This window comes from Hyaena hyaena, unplaced genomic scaffold (genome assembly GCF_003009895.1).
Source record: "Hyaena hyaena isolate Hyena2069 unplaced genomic scaffold, ASM300989v1 scaffold_989, whole genome shotgun sequence".
Lineage (NCBI taxonomy): Eukaryota > Metazoa > Chordata > Mammalia > Carnivora > Hyaenidae > Hyaena > Hyaena hyaena.
The window spans coordinates 592021-612740 of NW_024081623.1; the positions used below are offsets into that span (position 1 = coordinate 592021).

Genomic DNA, 20720 nt, shown 5'->3' on the forward strand with positions numbered 1-20720 from the left:
ACCCCCTAACATGCCCCAGCCCTGTTCTCCTCTCGCCAGCACATGGGCAGCGACTTCTGTAACCCCCGAGGCTGGACGCGGTGACCTGACCGCAGTGATGCGGGCAGCGCCTGAGCCCTGGGTTCTGGGGATAGAACCCAAGCCCGGGGGTCTCCAACCCTGGACCCACACACAGCCCCGAGGTGGCACCTCGGGCCTCGGGGCAGGAGCTCCGGGGTGGGGGGGGGCAGTCTGCAGCCGGCGCACGCCCCTTCCTTCCCCGGGCCCGGGGTAGCTGTCCGGCTGGGGCTCCCGGGGCGGGGGCGGGGCTCCCGCGGCAGGGGGGCGGCGGGGCGGGGCGGGGCCGAGCTCTCGGCTGCTCGGGGCTGCAATTTGTCGTTATATTTAGCGGGCAGCGGCGGGGCTATAAGCGGCCTTGGCGCCCACCCTCGAAGCGGGAGCCCGAGCGAGGAGGCGACGGCGCTGGAACCCATGGACACGTCGTACCCCCGCGAGGACCCCCGGGCCCCGGCTCCCCGAAAAGCGGACGGCGCCTCCCACACGACCCTTACGGTGGGGGCGCCGCGACCCCCACCTCGAGACCACCTGATCTGGTCGGTGTTCAGCACCCTCTACCTGAACCTGTGCTGCCTTGGCTTCCTGGCGCTGGCCTACTCCATCAAGGTGGGCTGGTGGGGAGGGGTGGGGGTCGCTCGTCCGGAGGGTTAGAGGGGCTCGTGGGGGGAGGGAGTGCTTGTCAAGTTGGGGGGGTGGAGGGGCTCTCCAAAGGGGGCCACTTGTGAAAGGGCCCCTCCGTTAGCGAGACGCTGGATGAGCTCTTCAGTCGGTTCCCTCAACGAAGAGCTTGTCCTGGGGGAGAGGGGGTCTAGTCCATGCAAAAGAGCGCAGAGTTGGGGGCGGCTTCCCAAGGGTCTTCTTCGCGAGGGCTTCTCTTTCGCCACACGGCTGTTCCCGTGCTGAGGGCTCCTGTGAACAAGGCCCCTCCTGGCTTCGTTCCTAGGGGTTCCCAGCGTCCCAGGACTCCCCGCCCACAGAGGGTCCCCAGAGGCCCCTGCTGGCCTGGGTCGTGGCTGGAGTGGGAGGAGCAGGAGGCAGGGCCCCCAGCGCGCGTAGAGACCTGGCCCTGCCACTGGTCCGCAGGCCCGAGATCAGAAGGTGGCTGGAGACCTGGAGGCAGCCCGGCGTTTTGGCTCCAAGGCCAAGTGCTACAACATCCTGGCCACGATGTGGGCACTGGTGCCGCCTCTCCTGCTCCTGGCGCTGGTGGTCACCGGTGCCCTGCACCTGTCCCGGCTGGCCAAGGACTCTGCCGCCTTCTTTAGCACCAAGTTCGACGACTCGGACTATGACTGACAGGCTGGGCCTTGTCCTCATCCTGACCCACTGACCCTGACGCCAGGGCCAACCCCCAGGGCACTGCCCCAGGAACTCCACCCTGAGCCCCGGGGACCCTGACTCCACCTTAGGGTCTGATGCCCACTCTTCCCACCCCAGCCTGGGCACCTAATGCCGACCCTGAAGATCCCTCGTTTGGACCCCGGTGGCCTGACTCCAACCCCAGTGGCCCCGGCCCCCTGACTCCGTGCCCCCAGCCCAGAACCCCCTGCTCCACTCACCAGACTCAGCCTTGGTTTCACAATTAAAGCGCCTTGTTCCACAATGTGTCTCCTGGGTTTCTTGCAGGGGTGGGGGAGGATTTCTTCCTGAGGGGAGCTACCCTGGGGACCATGCAAGCGAAATTCCCCTGGACTGACCACAGCAGGGTGGTGGGATGACCTGTTCCTTCTGCTGAGCCATTCCCCGACTGTCCCCTTCACTCAGGCGCTGGGTGGCTTGTGGCTTCTGGGGTGGAGGCGCCTGAGTATTTTAGAATGAAGTTTGGGAACTCAGGCTTTTGATCTCTGCTGCCTTACTGGGCACTGTGGTTTAGCGGCCCCTCTTCCAGAACATGTGTGCTCTTACCCATGTGTGTACACATGCGTTAAGTGGGAGTCCCTGGGGGGACATCTGGGGTCCTCACCCTGTGTGTTTCTGTCAGTGGGTTGGGTGAGGGCCAGCCTCCTTCTTTGAGTCACCCTGTCTGTCCCTGTGACCCCTGCATTCTTTGCACTCTGAGAAACCTCAGTCCCCACAGTGGGTCTCCTCCCTCCCTTGGGTAGTGGGGCTGGGCACAAAGACACACAAGCACACAGGCATGTCCTTGTCACCCATGCACACATGTATCACACAGACACACGCTTGGGCAGAGGGAGGAAACTGGGAGTGAGGACACTTTCTGAGCATCCTCGGCGCTCCACCCCTTCCCAGAAACCAGCGGAGCCTGGCAAGGGAGGTTGCTAAGCACATGCACACACCCTGTGTGGCTGGTCCAATGACAGGGCAGGCTAATTGCAGGGGCCTTAACTGCCGGGCGGCTCAGGGTTTGGAGCACCCCACCCAGGGTCCCTTCCCCACCCAGGGTCCCTTCCCCACCCAGGGTTCCTTCCCCACCCAGGGAGCCCCCTTTGCCTAGCCATCTGCCTGGACTGGGCATGGGGGTCTGTCTAGCTGCTGTACTTAGAGCCTCAGAGTTCCCTCTTGTCCTGTGACAGCGGACAACTTCCACGGCTGACTCCATGGTGTCCCCACAGGGACGGTGTTCTCGTGGCACTGCAGCAGTGGCCCAGCTGTCTGCTGGAGCGTGTGCTGCTCCAAGCTGGCCCCTGCGGGTAGGGGTGTGAGCTGCCTCTGGTGCCCTGGCCCAGGCTGTGGCTGGTCCCGTGCTGCGCCACAGACAAGAGCAGTGTGCCAGAGCTTGGACCAGGATGGAGAGAGCGTGCCAAACCTGGAACTCAAGAAGGGAGTGACCTGTGCTGGATGCATAGGTTGGGAGTAGTTGGCATCAACTTGTGTGTGGCCAGGTTCACGTCTCTGGGCATGGGATGGTCAGCTGTCCCATTTGCTGAGGGGAACAGAGACTGTCTGGCCTGTGCCCAGGTGCTGAGGGCATAGAGTGTGGTCAAGGCAGGCATGGGGGAAGGTCACCAGTAGCCCTCCCTGTCCCCAGGCTGTCTCCTGGCTAGGCTGAGGGATCCTGACCAAGTTTAGGTAGCTGTCTGCCACGGACCGTTGACCAGCCATGCCAGCACACTGGTACTGCCACAGCCCCCTCAGAGGGTCCCCTCACTATGTGTACTGAGGACTGCATATATACATGGCTTGTACACACAGGGCCACCTACTGCCCCACCTGATGTCTGCACCCACATCTGGCTCCAGGGCCACAAAGATAAGCATCTGCTCTGCTGGGATGGTCCCCAGCCACCATGCCTTATGTCAGCAGATCTACTCTGGCCTTGCCACATAGCCAGCAGTTGGGGGAGAGCCCGTGGGCAGCTGGGCAAGCCCTATCAAGGTGCTGGCTCTGTTCTCTGGTGGCTTGGGAACCTGCACAACATGCATGCTGCTCTATAGCTTGGCTGGCTATGCTCCCTTGGGGGCCACCCTTCTTCCCATGTGCTGCTCCCTGCAGTTACCCAGAGATGAGCCTCGGGATCCCCGACGCCTTCAGCCACCCTCCTTCCCCCCTCTCCCTCACATGGCTTTGTCCCTTATAGCTTGTCTGCCCGGTGTCTGCTTCTTGGAAAACCTGCACTAACGCTCCTCTGAGAACAGAGAGAGCACAGGGCTTTGCCAGAGTGAAGTGAGAGCAAAGGAGAGTGGCTGGCCCACCTGCTTGCTCTAAATGAGAAGGTCCCTGTGCTTCATGATCCGACTCCACCCATTATGCAGCCCTTGCTTTCAGAAGGAAGGAGCATACCAGCTTCTGACAGCAGACAAACTTTTCTCGGAATGGAACTTTAATTCCTCAGGCCCTCACCAAAATTTTGGCAGCAGGTACCATCTCACTTCACTCTTGAGAAATTCCCAAGGACCCAAGTTGGAAGTGCCAGCTGGGGAGGCTGAGGCCCCCAGGGGAGAGGCTGAGCAGAGCCTCTTGCCATGGGCAGCCTGTCGGGACAGATGGGCCCAGGCCTGTGGCCTTGAACCCATGCACACTTGGCCCCAGTGCTTCTGGCTGGTCAGAGGGAAGATGTAGGGTCTTGCTCTGCACCCCACACCCCTCTCTTCTTGGCTGAGGAAAGGCCTGTGACGGAGACCATCCAACCTCACTGAAGTGGCCCAGAGGCTGGAGGAGTCAAGGACTGAGGATGCAGAGTCCCCATGACCGCCTGAGAGCACCTCGACCCCACCACGCCTGACCCCATGAGTTCCTTTTTGGTCTGTGAATGAGTTCCGAGGAATTCTGCAGAGGACTGAGCACTCTGCCTCATGCCCCCACCCCTGCCATCCTTTGCACTGAGGCCTGCACCTGTTTCTGCCTTCTTGGCAGAGAGGCAGCCATGTCCCCAACCCGCCCTGCAGCACCCTGGGGGAGGGACAGGTGCAGCCCGCGTCAGCACAGACGTGGCTGAGGAGGCCATTGGGGGAGGGGCTGGAGGCAGACCTTCTTGAACTTTGGGCCAAAGAATTCAGACTTTCTCTGGAGCCTGTGAGCCTGGGTGCTGGTTGGAGAATGGGCGGGAAGGAGGGGCTCAGCAGACCAAGAGGGTATTGAGGAGGGTGTTGAGGAGGGGTGAAGTCAGTTAGGGGCACCCACAGAGGGAATGGGCAGATGGGAGGACCCAAGACATGCTTGAAGCCCTGATCAGTCAGGTGCAGCGCCCAAGACAGCGTCAGGGCAAGGGAACTGATGGGGGATGAAGGACCCAACGGTGTCCCACAGGACGGGGGCAGGTGTCTAATGTCTTCCAAAAATGCTCCTAGGAAACTCTTGGAGAAGCACTTGCTGCCTCTGCTTCCTACGAGAGTGATCTTTGTATCCGTCCAGCTGAGGAAGGAAAGGAGACTTTGTGCCCTGCAGGGAGAGGGGCGCGTATTGAGTGGGGGCACACACCTGGGCGGTTACTGTGGGGAGGTCACATGCTCTGCACCCTTGGGTGAGTCTGGGGAGGTGGCCTACCTGGGGGCAGGGGGAGTCGAGTGTGCAATGGCCACAGCTCAGCCTCCAGCAGGGGGGCCCAGGGCCCTGCCCTGGTCTTAACCTCGATTGTCACAGAGTCCTTGGAGAAGGAGAAGTCAAGCTTGTTCCCCTGGTAAGAGATGCCATACATGCGTACCCCAGAGATCTCTGCCAGACACATGGGGTCGAAGGTCATGCCAGCCCCTGTGATCCTGGGGGGAGGGGAGAGTTTCATGAGGAGTGGAAAGGTAAGGGGCTTGAGGGTGCTCTCTGTCAGCGCTGCACTCACCTGAACCCTGAGAATCCAAAGAGTGCTGCCTGCAGGAAGCCCCCCATGCCCGTCATGAAGTTCACAGCGCCAGACCCATCTGCATTCTCTGTCCACACCTGCCCATGGCAAGGTAGTTAGTGCCTGGACTCCCATGACACGGGCCCCGTGAGGCTGCTGGCCCTGCTCCCAGAAGGGTCCTGACCCTGCGGTGACCCCTCCCTCCCCCACCCTGAGGCTGGTGGAGTCAGCATGTGAGTTGACCTTGAAGGGCTCCCTGATGTTGGCCAAGCTCCTCTCCAGGAGGTCCTGTGCCCGCCATGGGTCCTTCAGCTCCATCCATCCCACAGCAAACATGCTCTGGGGCCAGAGACCAGGGGTCATGCTGGGCTGAAGCCCACTGCATGGGAGGGAAGACTGAAGCTAGTGAGGAAGGGTTGGGGCCACTGTGAGGACCGCCACCCTACACCCTGCAGTCTCCTTACCCAAGTCATGGCAGGGCCCTTTGGGGATGTCACAGCCTCATAAATCTCTAGGTTTTTCCTGCGAATGTGAGGACTCAGGTGGAAAGGGATGGGGTATCCCAGGAGCACAACATCTGCCTGCTTCACCTCCTCTCCTGTGGAGGGACAGGCGCTGCTGACGGGGAGGCGACTGAGCGGGAACTACTCAGTCAGGTTGGGGGCATCCAGGGTGGATGCCGGTCCTGTTGGTGGGGGGGTGAAGGGGTCCCAAGGCAGCTCCGAGTACACTCACCAGGCTGGTAGCCGTCAAACTCAGGGTGGAAGTTCTGCCTTGGGTCGAAGGGCACCTTGATCTTATCAGCCACTACCAGCCATTCGCTGGGGACAGGTTGACCCAGGTCCTGGGCCAGGGCAGCAGCAAACCGCAGGCTAGGAGTAGAGGCAGGGAGAGGGGGCTCTAGCCCTAGCCCTCCAGGCTGGCTCCCTGCACAGTGGAAGTTTGGGCAAAGGTGTTGGGTCTCACCTGTTCTGGACCAGGACATTGGTGTACACGGAGTTGTTGACCCCTGAATGGTATTCGTCAGGGGGCATGACTCCTGGGCACACAAGTGCAAGACGGTGCTAAGTGCAGGGTCTTAGGGATCCGCTCCTGATGCCAGTGGCCAGTGTAGGGCCAGAGATCACACGCTGAGCCGAGGAGCATCCACCTGGCCCACCAGTTTGTGGCCATCCACTCTCCCTGCCACGGATGTCCATGCCTCTCCTCCCCCCATAACCAACCTCTCCCCATGACTATCCCACCCTCCCCATGCCCTCACCCTTCAGGTGGTACTTCTTCTCCTCAGGGCTCCACTCCACACGGCTACACCAAAACTCAGCCACAGCCCTGACCACGTCCCAGCCACCAGCCTCTCGGAAGAGCTGCAAGTCCTGGAGGAGCAGGAGAGGGTGGGACAGAGGCCATGCCATCCGTGACTGTGATTCTCACTGGTCACTGCTTGTCTTGTCAGTACCCACTCTTCGGAGTGCCCAGAAGTGAAGGCCTGGCTCCAGGCAGGAAGTCATGGCCACATTAGGGGGGTGGTCCTACCTGGTAGGCATGCTGACGCCTCACCTGGGTGCTGTGGTAGTAGAGCTGGAAGGCCAACACCACAGCTCCGTTTATATGAATTTCCTGGGTCCCATAAATGTCCTCTGGACACACCTCCAGACCAGAGCCCGCACTCTCCCAGGCAAACTTGGCTCCCTGAGGGGTCGGGGGAGTGGAGCAGACCTGACGGTTCTGAGTGTGGGGGCGCAGGGGTAGCCCGTTTCCCAATACTCAGCCTTCAGCCAAGGAGGACAGAGAGAGGCACTGACCGTCCGGGTGCCCTCATGGGGGCCTGCAGGCTCTGAGTACCCAGTGCGCGTCCCCATAATAGGCCAGGTGGCTTCTGCCCAGTTTCCCCTGTGTGTTGACCCCGGGCCAGGACAGTAATGGGACCCTAGCTGGGCCCCGGCCAGGCTGTTCTTCCTACCCATATGGCACAGGCTGGGTGCTGCTGAGCCTGTGTAAGAACCTGGGAATCCTAGCCCCACCCAGAGAGGAACTTGAGGTGAGGGGTGCAGGCCTAGGAGGGATGTAGGGACACCAGACCCTTATGGGGGTCCGGTAGGGTGGGTGCCCAGGTCCCCCTCACCTGATAGCCCAGCCTCCGGGCATTCTCTAGGGCCCCACCCAGTGTCCGGATGCGGTACTCCAGGAGGGCCCTGGCGGCCTCCGGGTGGAACATCAGGATATTTGGGAACATCCAGAGATCCTGAGAGCACAGCCAAGGGCCCCTTGTTCAGGAGGTCTCGCTCTCTTCTCTCTCCCCTGTCCGCCCACATTCTGCCCTGGCCAGAGTCAGCACCGTCCCATGCTGCCTCTCCAACAGCCCCCCGTCTCCTTCCAGCTTCTTCCTCTGCTGCCCACCCTGGGTCCATCCTGGGCTGTCCACACCTGCCTATCCCATGGCCCAGTCTCCACACCAAATGCACCTCAAGTCTGGTCCCCGGCACAGCACTTCCCCTCCCCAGCGGGCCTCTGGGTCTGCCCTCGAGCTCAGGCCAGAATCTGGGCACGGGCGGCCTGGATGGGAGCCTGCTCCGTTGCTCACTAGCTGCCTGACCTAGTGAGTGACTCAGCTTCTCTAAGCCTCACCAGAGTGGGCCACAGCATTGGCTGCTGAGGAGGAGCACTCTGGGCCCCTCCCGTGCTCAGTGTCCACCAAGTCCCAGCCTCTCTGGCTCCCACTCCTGTCTGAGGCCTCATCCTCCTCTACCCATGCTCTGCTCAGCAGCCAGACTCCACCTCTGTCAGTGTGACTCCCAAGCTCCCGCAGTCCCCCTGCAGCTGCTCCTCGTGCCCTGGTGAGGGCCCTTGTTGCCCTGGCCAGATGCTGTGCACCTTCTGAGCTCTAGTGCTTGTACCTTCTGGCCCCTCTGCCTGAATCACTCTTTTCCACCAAAGTCCTCAACATCCCACCTCCTCCAGGAAGGCTCCCCTTCTGCCCTGGCCTCTGTGGTTCCCCAGTCACAGCCTCCATCCCAGGTAGGGCAGAGTTAGCAGCCATGTCTGTGCCTGTAGCCACGGGGCCCCCGTGCCTGTGAGCCGCCCCACCTGCGCATGCTGTGTGGCAGGAGATGGACTAGGACGTACCTGGTCCCAGAAGACGTGGCCCCAGTAGCACTCGTCTCTGCTCCCATTGGACAGACCCCCGGGGCTGAGGCCATGGCTGGTGTACCCTGGGGCCCCCGGCTGCGGCAGGGCACTGAGCAGGTAATAGAGGGCACCACGCAGGGCCTGGCGCAGGGGTAGGGGCCCCACCACGTCCAGGCCACAGCCAGCCCAGAGCTGAGCCCAGGCCCGGGCATGAGCAGTGTACAGAGTGGTCCCCGCCTGCAGCTGCAGGGCCTCCGTGAGGCAGTCCTGGGCCTCAGCCTGGCTGCTGCCCACCACGGTCAGGAACTCCCAGGTCCGGTCGTCCTCGCTTTCCCCAAGGGTCAGGGCTGGGGGCACTGGTGTCCACAGCATGTGGACCTCCTGCTGCGGCCCCCCAGGTTGCTCTGGGGTGAGTGTGTGGCCATAAAGGTACCTGCAAGAGTGAGGCCGTGTCTAAGGGGCCAGCTCCCTCCTTGGTCTACCTGGCCAGCCCTGACGGCCTCCTCACCTGGCTCCCTGGAAGTCAGGACCCAGATGCAGGTGAAGGTCCGGGCTTTCTGGGGAGAAGGTTGACTGCAGCAGCACCGTAATGGGCTGGCTCTCCCTGGCCATGCGAGTGATGGACACACTGAAAGCCAGGACATGAGGCAGCATGCGGTGGGCGTAGATGCGCTGGGAGGCCCGGAAGCTGGGGCCCTCTAGAGTATGCAGAAAGGAGCCTGGGGAGGGGCAGAGGGAGTCAGGGCAACTCGCCTGCTGAGGACAGTTTTAGGGCCACTGAGGACAGTTACAAAGCTACCAGCCCCTAGATAAGGTGCATCCACCCTCTGAGCTCCAGCTGCCCCATCTGGGAAGCTGTGGCTGCGCAGAGGGCCCCACGCGCCTGCCGGGAGGTCCTCCGGGGCTGAAGCCCTCCTTTTCCCTGTGAACCAAGCATCCTGAGTTAGGAGGTGCTGGGATGGGACAGCTGTTAGTTGGACCGCTCACCTCAGGTGTGGGGGAGTGGGGCCGTGGTGGCTACCTGTGTTAGTGTCCAGGGCAAAGGTCTTGGTCAGCTGATTTCCTGCTTCTGCAGGGGCCTCCAGCTGGACGTTGAGGGGACTAGGCAGAACGGCCCGGTGTGTATCCCCGCAAGCCCCATTGTACACGCCACTCACATGCAGTGTGTCATGATACACACGTGTGCCCAAGTATGTGTTGGTCACGGTGGCCAAGAGCCGAGGGTCACTGGGTAGAGAATGGGCACTGAATACGGTGGGGTCCTCGCTGGCACCCTCCATGGCAAGGCTTGCTCAGCAGAGTGGCCTGGGAAAGGGGGAGTCAGGGGCCCCCACAATTGGCTGGGCTTCTTCCCTCTTCTGACTGTGAACCCCAAAGCACCCACTGGAACTCGGCTGATGCCTCTGACAGCTGGTGGCAAGGGGTGTGGGCCACTTGTGCAGCCCTGATTTTCCACAGCCCTCAGTTTTGAGCCACAGCTGGAAACACCTTCAACCCCGAGATGCTCAACCCGCCTGATACTGATCTCCAGAGACCCAACTGAGTCCCCAGACTTCCACCTTCAGACCTCAGTTCGAACCCTTCCAGCTCTCTCCAAGCCGCCCCCACAAGCTCAGACCTGTTAGTGGGGAGTGAGGAGGCCTCAGTCTTCCGGATCTGGGGGAGGGGCGGGGTGTGTGCAGGAGCGCCGTCCCATCGCCGTCGCCGGCTGGAGGAGCGGGCCCAGGATTGGGGAGGGTTTCGGGGGGCTCACCGAAGCGGGTGTGTCCCCAGGCTCTGGCCTTCCAGGCCGGAGCGAGAAGTCTGGGAGGCGCCGTCTCCGCCGGAAGGCCCCGCGGTCCCCGCCCCCGGGCCCCACAGGGCGGAGCAGCTGGGAGGCGGCCGCGCTGGCCCGAGTGCTGCCCGACCCGGTGCCCCTGGCACCCAGGTGGCCTCTTAGGGAAGCTGCGGGAGCCGCACAGTTTGAACTCTGGCCTCTAAGATGGGGTCGAAGGATGGTTGTGAGGGGGCAGGGCCCTTTGGTGCGCGATTCCCTGTCTCTCCGTGAGCTCCCGAGCCTCCCCCTTACCGGGAGGTGGCGCCTGGCGGTCCCTCTCCCGCCAAGGCCTTCCCTTTGCCCCCGCTCTGCCTCTGCCCAGCCCAGCCCAGCCTGTACCCTCAGGCTCCATCCCCCTCCTGGGCCCTCTGGCCCCTGGCCTGACCCAGGTCTCTGTGCTCTGACCACTGGGCCCAGCCGGAGACATTCAGACCCAACAAGTCCCTGGAAACCTGCTCTTCTCGCGCCCTCTCCCAGTGTTGGTGACGGTGACTCCACCTGTCCAGCCGCTCAGGCTCCCTGGGTCCCCACACCCACTTCCATCTACAAATTCTGTTGTTCCCCATTTCTGGGATTTGTCAGCTCCATCGTCCCTACTGCAGCCCTGCGACCTCTGAGACCAAGCCCGCCTCTTGGACACACAGTCCACAAGCCCTGCTTCCGCTCTGCCCTATATGGCCTTGTTAGCACAGAGCCACAGACACCCTGAGAGCGGGTGGGTCAGATGTGCCTTCTGCTCCGAAGCCTGCAGTGCTGCTCACCCCCACCCCGAGGGCAGGCCAGCTAGCATCCCTGATTCCCCCCCTCCCCCTCCCACCTGGCAGCTCTCCTAGGCCAGTGCTGCTGCTTTGGCTTCCTTGCTGCCTCTGCAGTAGTCCAAGCATGTGCCCTGTTATGGACCGAATGTGTCTGTTTGTCCCCAGATCATCCCTTCAAATCATCCCCAGTGCGACCATTTTGGAAGTGGGGCTTTGGGGAGGTAATTAGATCAAGAGCTCTTGGGACGCCTGGGTGGTTCAGTCAGTTAAGCGTCCGACTTCAGCTCCGGTCATGCTCTCGCTGTTGGTGGGTTCAAGCCCCGCATCAGGTTCTGTGCTGACAGCTCAGAGCCTGGAGCCTGTTTCAGATTCTGTGTATCTCCTTCTCTCCCTGCTCCTCCCCCTCCCACTTGTGCTCTGTCTCGCTCTGTCTCAAAAATAAACTATATTAAAAAACTAAAAAAAAAAAGAGCTCTCAGGAGTGGGGTTAGAGCCCTTGCAGGAAAAGGCCCGAGAGCTAGCCTGTTCTTTCCACCTTGTGAGGATACAGCAAGAGATCAGTGCCCTGCAAACAGGAAGAGGGTCCTTGTCAGACACTGGATTGACTGGCATCTTGACCTTGGACATCCCAGCCTCCGGAGAAATAAATTTGTGTTTGATAAGTCCCCCGGTTTGTGGTATTTTGTTCTAACAGCCTGAGCTGACCAAGACGCTCCTCTTCATGGCTTTTGTACCTGCCATTCCTTTGCGTGGAACACTTTCCTTCAAGGTATCCTCAGGGCTTGATGCCTCACTTCCTTTCTGTCCTCACTTAGACTTCCCCAGACCCATCCCCAGTAACAGGAAACCTTGGCTCCATGGTCTCCTCCCACTTAGCCTTGCTTTGCTTTCCTCCAAAGCATTTGTTGGCTGCTGTCTATACCTGTTTATTTTCTCCTTTCCTGCCAGTTTCAGGGAGGCAGGGGTTTGTCTGTTTTGTGGACTGAATGACTAGACTTGAACAATAATTATGGAAGGGAATTTCTCCCTAGAAGTGAAAGGGCTGACTTCCATGCTTCTCTCCCACCTGGACTGGGATCCCAGGAGCTGCCTAAGCCCTGCAGCGTCGAGCAGAGAGGACCTGAAGATTCGGCGGGCTGCCTCCAGCTAGTCTTGTCCATCAAAGCCAGGCCTCACCTCAGAGCTCCCTGTTGTCAAGCTGTAGCCCTGAGTCTCCGTTTCCTCATCTGAGAAATGTAGAATACAACCCCACCCCATACAGGTGGATTGGGGACCAAAGGAGAGATTGTGAGCACCTGTTAGGATGCTTGGCTGCGTGCAACACAAATCAACAGCAATGAATCCAAAGGAGAATGTATTATCAGCACACGGGCTGGAGGACAGGCTGCTTGCTGCCCCTGCCATCGCGTCTCCCACCTGGAGTGCAGGCTGCAGCTGTGTCCCCTCTCCCCTGGTCTCCGTCTCTGAAGACCTAGACAGTAAATGGACACCTCTGGGCTGGCACCACACAGCCTCAGGGATGGCTTCACTTCCAATGCCAGGACCCAAGTTCCTGGGGAAGAACAATGACCTGTCTACCTTTGGTCAGGGGTCAGCCCCTGCTTGATCTCCTGTGGCCGAGGGCAGAGTTGTGGGGCTGTGGGGTTGTGGGGCCCACAGTGCAGATGGGAATGGGATCAGGGAAGGGGTCACTGCACTGAACATACCAGGTCAAGGCCAATACATGGCAGGGGCTTGATGACTGGGAGCTGTCAGCATTATTGTCGCTAGGGGTATCTGCTGGCTGGGGGGGCGTGCAGGAGAGGAAGGTGGGTGGAGCAGTGGTGGGGTTTGGGTTAGGAGAGCAGAGACAGAACCTGTGCCCAGAGTATGGGGGGAAGGGCATGTCCTGGGACCTGTCCCTGACCATGTAAGGGACCACGTGTGTCCTTGCCTTTTACCTGCCTGCCCAGGGTCCCTCAGGCTCAAAAGAGCTGCCCAGAGCAGAGAGCAACATCCTTCTGCCCTTGGGATGAGGATGTCTATTCCATAGGGCTGACTAGAGTCCTCTTCCTGGCGTTCAGGGCCTCAGAGGACACAGTTGAATCCTGTGGGAGGCTTAGGGATGACTGTCCAGCAGTGGGTGTGTGATGACCAGACCTGGATTTGCTGTCTTCACCTTCCGCAGCTCCTGCAGTGACTGCTTGCTCAGCTCCACGGAGGTCAGACTGTAGCGTATGCGTAGGACAGAAGTGGGAGTTGGTTGGGAAAGCTGAGGCCAGGGCTGGGGGACAGTGACCGGACAGCAGTGTGGGGCAGTGACGGGGATGTTGGCCTGGGCTGTGCCCAAAGCACGCCGTGACAGAGGTGGTCAGTAGGGGTGTCAGAGGCTGGGGACAGGGGTTGGGGGTGGGGTCAGAGCCCTTGGGGGAGTAAAAGGGTGTTGGAATCATTGGCCCAGACTTGCCATGGGCCCCAGATAACAGATGGACATTTGATCTGGCAAAGTAATTGAAGCCAAGGGCTGGGGCTCGGACTTTGGAGCATGGGTCTCCAGGGGCTGGGTTTGAGTGTGGTCACTCGGGAGGGCCCTGGAAGGATTTCCTCTTTAGGGTCCAGGGGAAGTCCCCAGGCACCCAGCCCAATCCAGTGTCGAGAGGTTGAGTCCCCAGGCCCCTTTCTGTCCCTGCATCTACCTGACGGTCTGTAGGCGGCATCCCTGGTCCTGTAGGACTGTACACAGCTGGGTCACTGCGAGCTCCGGCAGTTGGCAGTCACTTAGATCCAGGGTGGTCAACGCTGAGCTCTGACTGAGCATGCCAATGAGGTGTTGAAGCACCTCCTGGAGGCTGGGCTGCTGCACCCTGGCGGGACAGTGACCCTCAGGAACTGCTGTGAACCACACCCCTACCTCACCTTGTCCCTCCCCCTGTTCTCTCCCAGGCCAGGCCCTCACCTGAGCTTCTTCACCCGGCACTGGGGCCAGGCCAGGCCCTCACACAGCAAACGCAGGCCGGCCTCACTGAGCCAGTTGTGGAGGAGACCCAGCTCGGTCAGGGCGGGGGCCTCCTTCAGGGCCTCGGAGAGGTCTCGGCAGACAGAATCAGACAGTTTGCAGCGGCACAGCCTGTGGCCAAGAGCACATGTGTCTGTCTTCAGTCCCCTTGGCCACTTCACTGCCCCAGTTCTGCAAACTGCCCACTCCGTGGGTGGCTGAGGCTCGGTCTGGAGAGGTGCTGGTTCAACAGGAACAGTTTCCCCTGTCCTTTGTTACCCACCACATGGGTCCCTGGGGAGCCTTGGCCATATGTGCATGTGCGTGCTGGATTGCACTCCACCTTTCCTTAGGGCACTATTCTCTGCCAGCTGTTGGATGGACCAATGCAGATTTTACTGTCAATGTGTTTAACTGCAGATAGCTGAGCATGGAGTCAAGATGGGCCATGCTTATTCATTTAGCTGGTCCCTAACAACGGGTGTTGTTTCTACCTTTTTTTGCCATTATAAATACTGCTGTGGTGTGAACACCACGCATTCAGTTTAGTGGCAGTGTTTGTTGATGGGCCAAATGTGTCGATCACCTTCTTGGCTCCTGATGTTTATTTCCAGGTTGCTGGAACCTCATATCAAGCAAAGTGACCATGTCACCATGGCCATAGGGCTGTGCCTATCTCACCATCTGCCCCCCCCTTCCCCCCGGTACTAGCTTCTACCGTTTCTCTTACTTTCTGCTTGCTTGGTGATAGGTCATGTACTCAGGGCTGGGCATGCGTTGCCACATTAACTCTCATACCAACCCTCTGAAGTAGAATCTACCAGCTCCATTTCATAGGGGAAGAAAAAGATCAGACAGACTGACTTGCCCAAGGGCTTGGAGGCAGGCAGCCTGGATTCAGAGCCTGTGCCCTGAAGACCTCCCTCCATTGCTTGTAAAAGTCCAGAGGGACTGCCCATCACTTTCCAATAGCAACTAGTAGCCTTCCTTTGGAAGGAAAATTTATTCTGGTCTTCTTTATCCCTCCCCCAGAATGCTCAGCTGCACCCTGTTTCCACTTAAACTGGGGCCAAACCCTCCTTCCTAGCCCCGGGCCCCACCCTCTCCTCCCTCCTCTGCACTATGTGGACAGAGCCTGTAGACCCCGGCACAAGATGCCAGAGGCACAGGCTCTTAGTCTGTCCCCTCAGCCATTTCCAGACAGGGTTATCCCTTTGTCCCTGCCCAGAGGGTCCTGCTCTGCATCCCTTCCGGGGGGCCACGGGGGCATGGTCACTCACGTCAGGCTGTTCAGACCGCAGTGTTGGTCAGTCATGGCCTCAAAGAGTGAACGCAATGGAGAAGCCTGGGATCTTTTCATGGCGGCTTGTGAACTGCTAGGAGAGACGGCAAGGTGAAGCCCACTTGTCCCCTTCCAGTCCCTCCCTCTTTTCTGTGGCCCTGAAGTGTCAGAGCTACCTCTGCCCTCCACCTCAAGCTGAGTCGGGACCCCTCCACCCTCCTTGCTCCAAACCCAGAGTGCAACAGCTGATCTGTGGCCCCGTGCAGCTCCCCGCTGAAGCGGTCTGCCGGAGTCCAGGTGGGGGGCATGTCACCCACAGCCCACGTGGGTCTGTCCTGCGCCTGCAGCGGGCGTCCCCAGCCCCAGCCTATCAACATCCTGACATTCATTATCTCAACAGATGCTGAGCTCTGGGTCAAGTGCTAGGTTGGAGTTATGTACACAGAAGACTTGCCCTGAAGGAGCTCAAGGTCTGGTGAAGGAGATAGGCAGAGTGGATGTCATGGCATACAGCGGTCAGTGGGGCATTTCTGGGCCAGAGGGGTCCCAGGCCAGCTGAGGGAGACTGGTAAAGCATTGAGGATAGGCAACAAACAGAGTATTCTGGGTAGACGAAATAGCAGGTGCAAAAGCTCAGGGCACAGCAGGCATGGAGTATTCCAGAGCCACGTGGCCATGTTAGGAGGTCTGCCCTGGGTGTGGATAGCTGGGGGTTGGCATGCCAAGGACACCCTGGGGAAGGAGGTGGACATCAGGAGGCTGCCTTGCAAGGGAGCGGGCAAAACCAGCCCCGAAGTCCTGCCCTCCTCTGGGGACAGGCTTCCCCTGCTCAGACGGACACTCAGGTGCACTGGCATGCACTGGACACATCGCTGCCCCCTCCCCAGGGCCTGGAAACCAAGGCAGTCCTGCCCCGTAGACTCACGAGCTGCCACCCAGGCTGCCATGCAGCCGTTTCATCAGGCTCTTCTTCTTTTTCTTCTCCTGTGCAGGGACCAGGCCGCAGCTAACCAGCTGCAGTGCCTGCCCCTCCGGGCAGCACCTTATGCAGTAGCTCAGAACCTCCACATCCATGCGGCTGAAGCGCACGCGCTCCAGCACCAGCTCAGGGAGGCCACGCAGGGCCTGGCGCACAAAGGCATCCTCCTGAGTCTCGTACAGGCAGTACAGCAGCTCCAGCGGGTAGTTGAGCTCGCCCTCCTCCTCCTCCAGCTCCTCAGCGTCCTCAGGCGCTTCGGTCTGTTTGGTCCCCTCTGGTGCCGCCCCCTGGTGGCCCTGGTCCTGCATCCACCGCAGGACATCCTGCTTTACACGCTCTGAAACCACGCAGCCGAAGTGGTGCTTGATGTCGTGCACCCGTTCTGTGTTCAGGAGCCCGAAGAGGAAGCGCGTGGTGAGTGTGAGGTGGCCGCGCAGCTCGGTGTCCCCCCGGAGAAGCGCCCCTACGCTGTCAGCCGCTGCCCTGAGGTTTCCCTTGTCCTCCAGCAGGTAGGACAGCGCGGCAAAGAATTCCTGAAAACTCTGGTCCATGAACTGGTAGGTGACCTCAGTCTCCAGCACACCTGGCAGTTCTTTCTTGCTGAGAAACAGCGTCTGAACTTTAGAGCCGCGAAGTTCCAGTCTCTCCAGATCCTTCTCAGTGAACTGTGCCCTATGCCCAAGGAGGCCCTCACGGGCCAGGCGGCACATCTTACGCAGCTCGCCCTGCACCTGGGGCCCATCAGCAGCAGGCGCTGAGCTCAGGAGGCTGGTGATGAAAAGCAGGTACACGGACGTAGTGGTCTTGGAGGTGCGAGACAGGTCCTGGCCGAGCTGGAGCTGCTGGCGCAGAACTGTGCACACGATCCAGCACACGAAGGGCACAAAGCACAGTGCAAAGAGTGTCTCATTCTCTTTCACAGAGCGGTAGGCACGCTCCGCCACCCTTTCGTCCCGGAAAAACTTGTGGAAGAACTTCTTCTTGTCTTTGTCGGAGAAGCCGCACACTTCTGCGCACTGCGGGGAGCACAGGCGGCTCTGTAGCCTCCCAGGGGCGGTGGCACGGGCAGTCACCAGCAGGCGGGCACCAGGCAGCAGCGTCTTGCCCATCAGCCCGCTCAGCACCCGTGCGCCCTCTGCCTCCTCAAAGGGGTCTATACAGGGCACCCCCTCGGTGGGCCCCGGCGGGGGCAGCTCATCCGCGCCATCCAGGATGAAGAGCAGCCTCTCGGAACGAGAGAGTATGAGCCCAATGGGCGCGCTGCGGTGGGGGCACTGGTCTAGGATCAGGCTGGCCAGGCTGCACTTGCCCGGTCGCTCCAGCAGCTCGCGGCAGGGCAAGAAGAAGGCAAAGTCCACCTGGTCGTGGTACAGCTTGCCTCCTGCCCAGTCATACAGGATTTTCTTGGCCGCCATGGTTTTGCCGATGCCCGCTGGGCCCTGCAGCAAGACCGTCAGAGGCCGCTGGCCTTCTTCGTCACGGCCGAACAGGCGGTTGAAGGTGTGAGTGTCGGAGCGCCGAGCACGCTGGGTCCCTGGCTCCTCAGTGGGTCCCCGAGTCCCATCCACTGGTGTGGCTTCCTCGCGCGCGATGAGCAGTTTGGTGAAGCGCTTGTTGATCTTCACAGAGCGGGCATTCCTTTCCTTAACCTTGGCATGCTGCTGCAGGACGTGCTCTCTGTATTTCTTCTTGTACTCTGGCGGGGGCCGCAAGAGGGGACCGGGGGAGGGGTAGAGGACAAGGATGGAATGGGCTGTGTCAGCCGACCCTCCCAGGCGTTCCCCAACCCACTAGGTTCAGGTCTTGGTTTCCCACAGCCCCTCTCCCCAGCCAGCCTTCCCACACAACTCTCCTCCCCGGGACCGGCTGTCGGGAACCTCTGAGTGGCATACAGGACACTCGTGCTGCAAACCTGGGGGTCACCACACCCTCTCCCCTGTTGCCCCCACCCGCCAACACCTTGGGTCTTCTGCTTCCCTCCCAGAGAGACTTACCGGACACGGAGAGCAGCATGAAGGAGCTGGGGCCAAGCCCTGGAAAGGAGACCCATGGTGAGGCCCTGCTGAATGTGCGGGGGGCGTGGGGGGCACAGTAGGGAGTTGGGGCTACCCCTCGAGAGCGCCCAGGGTCCAAGCCCTGGGGTTCCTGAATTTGTGCATGGAGTGCTCTCGGGCCGGGAGCACTCTGGGACTTTCCTGCGGAAGCTGGAGGGATGGCGGCCCGAGGCCCAGGCTCCGCTCCGGCGGAGCCGATGGAAGAGCGGGGACCCCGGCAACCCTCCTTCCTGCGCTCACCCTTCAGCTTATCCTTGAGTTGCTCTGCCACGTCTCGGATGTCCGCCCTCTTCAGAGTCCTTCGGGTCACGTCCAGGGCAATCTCCGGCCCATAGAACTGGACCATCTCCTCCACGAGGTGCAGTTCGTCCTTGCCCTCCAACCGCCCCCATGGGATGCTTCGGCCGTCCACTGGCATGTCGCGCAACTTGTGGCGGAAACGCTTCAGCTGCTCCTGGCTCAGCCTCTCTAGCGTGTCCTGGAGCAGCTGTCGGGCTTTGGCGGCACGGGACTCCGCGCTGCGGACGGTCGGGCGGGGTCAACACGTGTGTGACGACAGTGACCCCAGCCTTGCCCTGCCGCCCCCCACAGCCTCAACACCAGTGTTGGGGCACCCACAGTGGGCAGGGGCTCAGATGCAGCTCCGTCTCCCCAGGCGACTCCAGGCCGACGTTTGGTAGTTCTTCCCTCCCAGGACCTCAGTCAGGGGTAGGAGTGGGGGTGGAGGGTGGTGCTCTGCTCCAAGGCTTTGCCTCTGACCTCACTGCCTTGAATCGAGGTCACTCGGGGCAGGCGCTGGCCACTGCTGACCCAAATGCTAGGGGGGCGCCTTCCTGCTTTGCCCCTCCCTTCCTGTGTTCTTCCACAAACCTGGCTAGGTCAGGTCAAAAGCCTAGATGAGGTGCCCTTTCCCCCCTTCTTTCCCTTCCCTTCCTTCGGAGCCTTGAACAAAGCTGCCTCGGCAAAGAGCCACAATTACCACCTGGCCCACACTGTTCCTGAGTTCCCCATCATACCCATCTCACTGCATCCTTTGGTGGCCCAGGCTGAGGGCCTTGCACCAGAGGCTGAGTCTGAGTCTCTGGTGGGCAACAGACTCCAAGGATGCCTTCTGTGCAAATTGAGTCCCTAGAATCCTGAGCCTGGGGGATATTGGGGGAAAGTTGTGGATAAGGGGTGTGAAGCCCCAGGGAGCCAGCAGAACGAGGTGAGGCCCCCACCGGCTGGGACCAGCCAATTCTCAAGTGACTGCCCTGAAAGCCAACACTCACCTGGAGCAGAAATCCTCTGGCTGGTCCATGGAGTCCAGCCCCTAGGACTAGCACTTGGGGACAGATGTGGGGATCAGAAAGGTTACCTCTCCCTAGGCTGGTCAGAGCCACGTTCTAGGGGAGCTGTCCAGCCCCATCCATGCCCCAGGCGCAAGTGGTCTAGGTCAGCCAGTGCTGAGAGGCCTGTCCAACAGTCACCAAGCTCCCAGACTCAGGCACTGTGGCACATGCGCACAATCACCCTTTAAGAGTTTTGCCTGGTGACCTTTGATTTTCTTCTAACCGTTTTTTCAGTTAATGTCCTCTGCGAACCCACAGGGTGTGGTAGTGAAGCATAGGTGTCAGCAGGTAACTGTGGAAGGTTGGACTGTGTGGAAGAAATGACTGGCTCAGGCCCTCAGCTTTAAGCCCTCAATATAGGTTAGATTCTGAAGGCAGGAGTGAGGAGGGGCTTCTTAGATGGAAGGGGCGCTGGGAACAAGGGAGGGATTTGCACAATACTGTCAGGGAAAGGAAGGCTGTCATGGGGGACAGGGAAGAGTTCTGTGGCTTGAGCAGGTTTCTGGGAAGAGGTTTGGGGGTGAGGAGTATGTGTGTCTGGGTCTATGTGACCGTGTTTATACTGTGTGTGAATGTATCTGTGGTCGGCTAAATAATAGAGCCCAGAGATATCAGGTCATAATCCCTGGAACATGTGAAGGTCCGCTCATATGCCAAGAGCAGCTTTGCAGATGTGATTAAATTCAGGGTCTAGAGATGGGAAGATTGTATTGGATTATCCAGGTGGGCTGTAAATGTCACCTCAAGTGTCATGCGATAGAGGTGGAGGGAGATCTGGCCAAGAAGAAGGCAAAGTGACTCTGAAGCAAGATGCTAGGCTGCTGGCTTGGAAGTTGGAGGAAGGCGCCATGAGCCAAGAAGCACCAGGAACAGAGTACTGGGAGCTGGAAATGGAAGGCGAGGAAACAGCCTCTAGAGCCTCCGCAGCGAGTATGGCTGAGCCAGCATGTGGGACTCAGCCCAGCGACACTGATTTAGAGCTGTGAGAGAATAAATGTGTGTTGTTTTAAGCCATCAAGTTTGTAGTATCTACAGCAGCCGTAGAAAATGAACACAGTATCTCTCTGAACATTTTTGTGGAACTGTTGGCAAGAACAGGTGTTCTGGAAT

The 20720-nt window shown here is 60.1% G+C and overlaps 3 protein-coding genes across 14 annotated transcripts; 1 reads left to right on the top strand and 2 right to left on the bottom strand.

Annotated features, from left to right (window-relative positions):
- The first annotated feature begins 402 nt into the window (after window positions 1–402).
- Window positions 403–1652, top strand: IFITM5 (interferon induced transmembrane protein 5). Its single transcript, XM_039221582.1, has 2 exons — window positions 403–663; window positions 1141–1652. The coding sequence occupies exons 1-2, from the start codon at window positions 472–474 to the stop codon at window positions 1351–1353; spliced, it is 405 nt and encodes a 134-aa protein (XP_039077513.1). The 5' UTR covers window positions 403–471; the 3' UTR covers window positions 1354–1652.
- Window positions 1653–3816: 2164 nt separating this feature from the next.
- On the bottom strand, window positions 3817–10246 carry PGGHG (protein-glucosylgalactosylhydroxylysine glucosidase). 12 transcript variants are annotated; one of them, XM_039221555.1, is made up of 14 exons: window positions 10170–10246; window positions 9438–9721; window positions 8925–9135; window positions 8414–8849; window positions 7413–7532; window positions 6848–6979; window positions 6552–6663; window positions 6257–6329; window positions 6026–6162; window positions 5755–5888; window positions 5534–5629; window positions 5291–5388; window positions 5002–5213; window positions 3817–4896 (listed from the first exon to the last, which is right to left on the bottom strand). In XM_039221555.1, the coding sequence occupies exons 2-14, from the start codon at window positions 9694–9696 to the stop codon at window positions 4841–4843; spliced, it is 2076 nt and encodes a 691-aa protein (XP_039077486.1). In that variant the 5' UTR covers window positions 9697–9721; window positions 10170–10246; the 3' UTR covers window positions 3817–4840. The 12 variants fall into 12 exon arrangements, with proteins under 12 accessions (XP_039077486.1, XP_039077488.1, XP_039077490.1 ...); XM_039221557.1 differs by having other exon boundaries at window positions 5002–5131; window positions 5534–5669; XM_039221559.1 differs by lacking the exon at window positions 7413–7532.
- A 2081-nt stretch (window positions 10247–12327) lies between these two features.
- NLRP6 (NLR family pyrin domain containing 6) lies at window positions 12328–19579 on the bottom strand. The gene is made up of 8 exons (XM_039221528.1): window positions 19551–19579; window positions 18520–18797; window positions 18220–18258; window positions 16172–17921; window positions 15245–15337; window positions 13926–14096; window positions 13666–13833; window positions 12328–13197 (listed from the first exon to the last, which is right to left on the bottom strand). Exons 1-8 carry the CDS (start codon window positions 19577–19579, stop codon window positions 13089–13091), a joined length of 2637 nt encoding a protein of 878 aa, XP_039077459.1. The 3' UTR covers window positions 12328–13088.
- Window positions 19580–20720: the final 1141 nt, after the last annotated feature.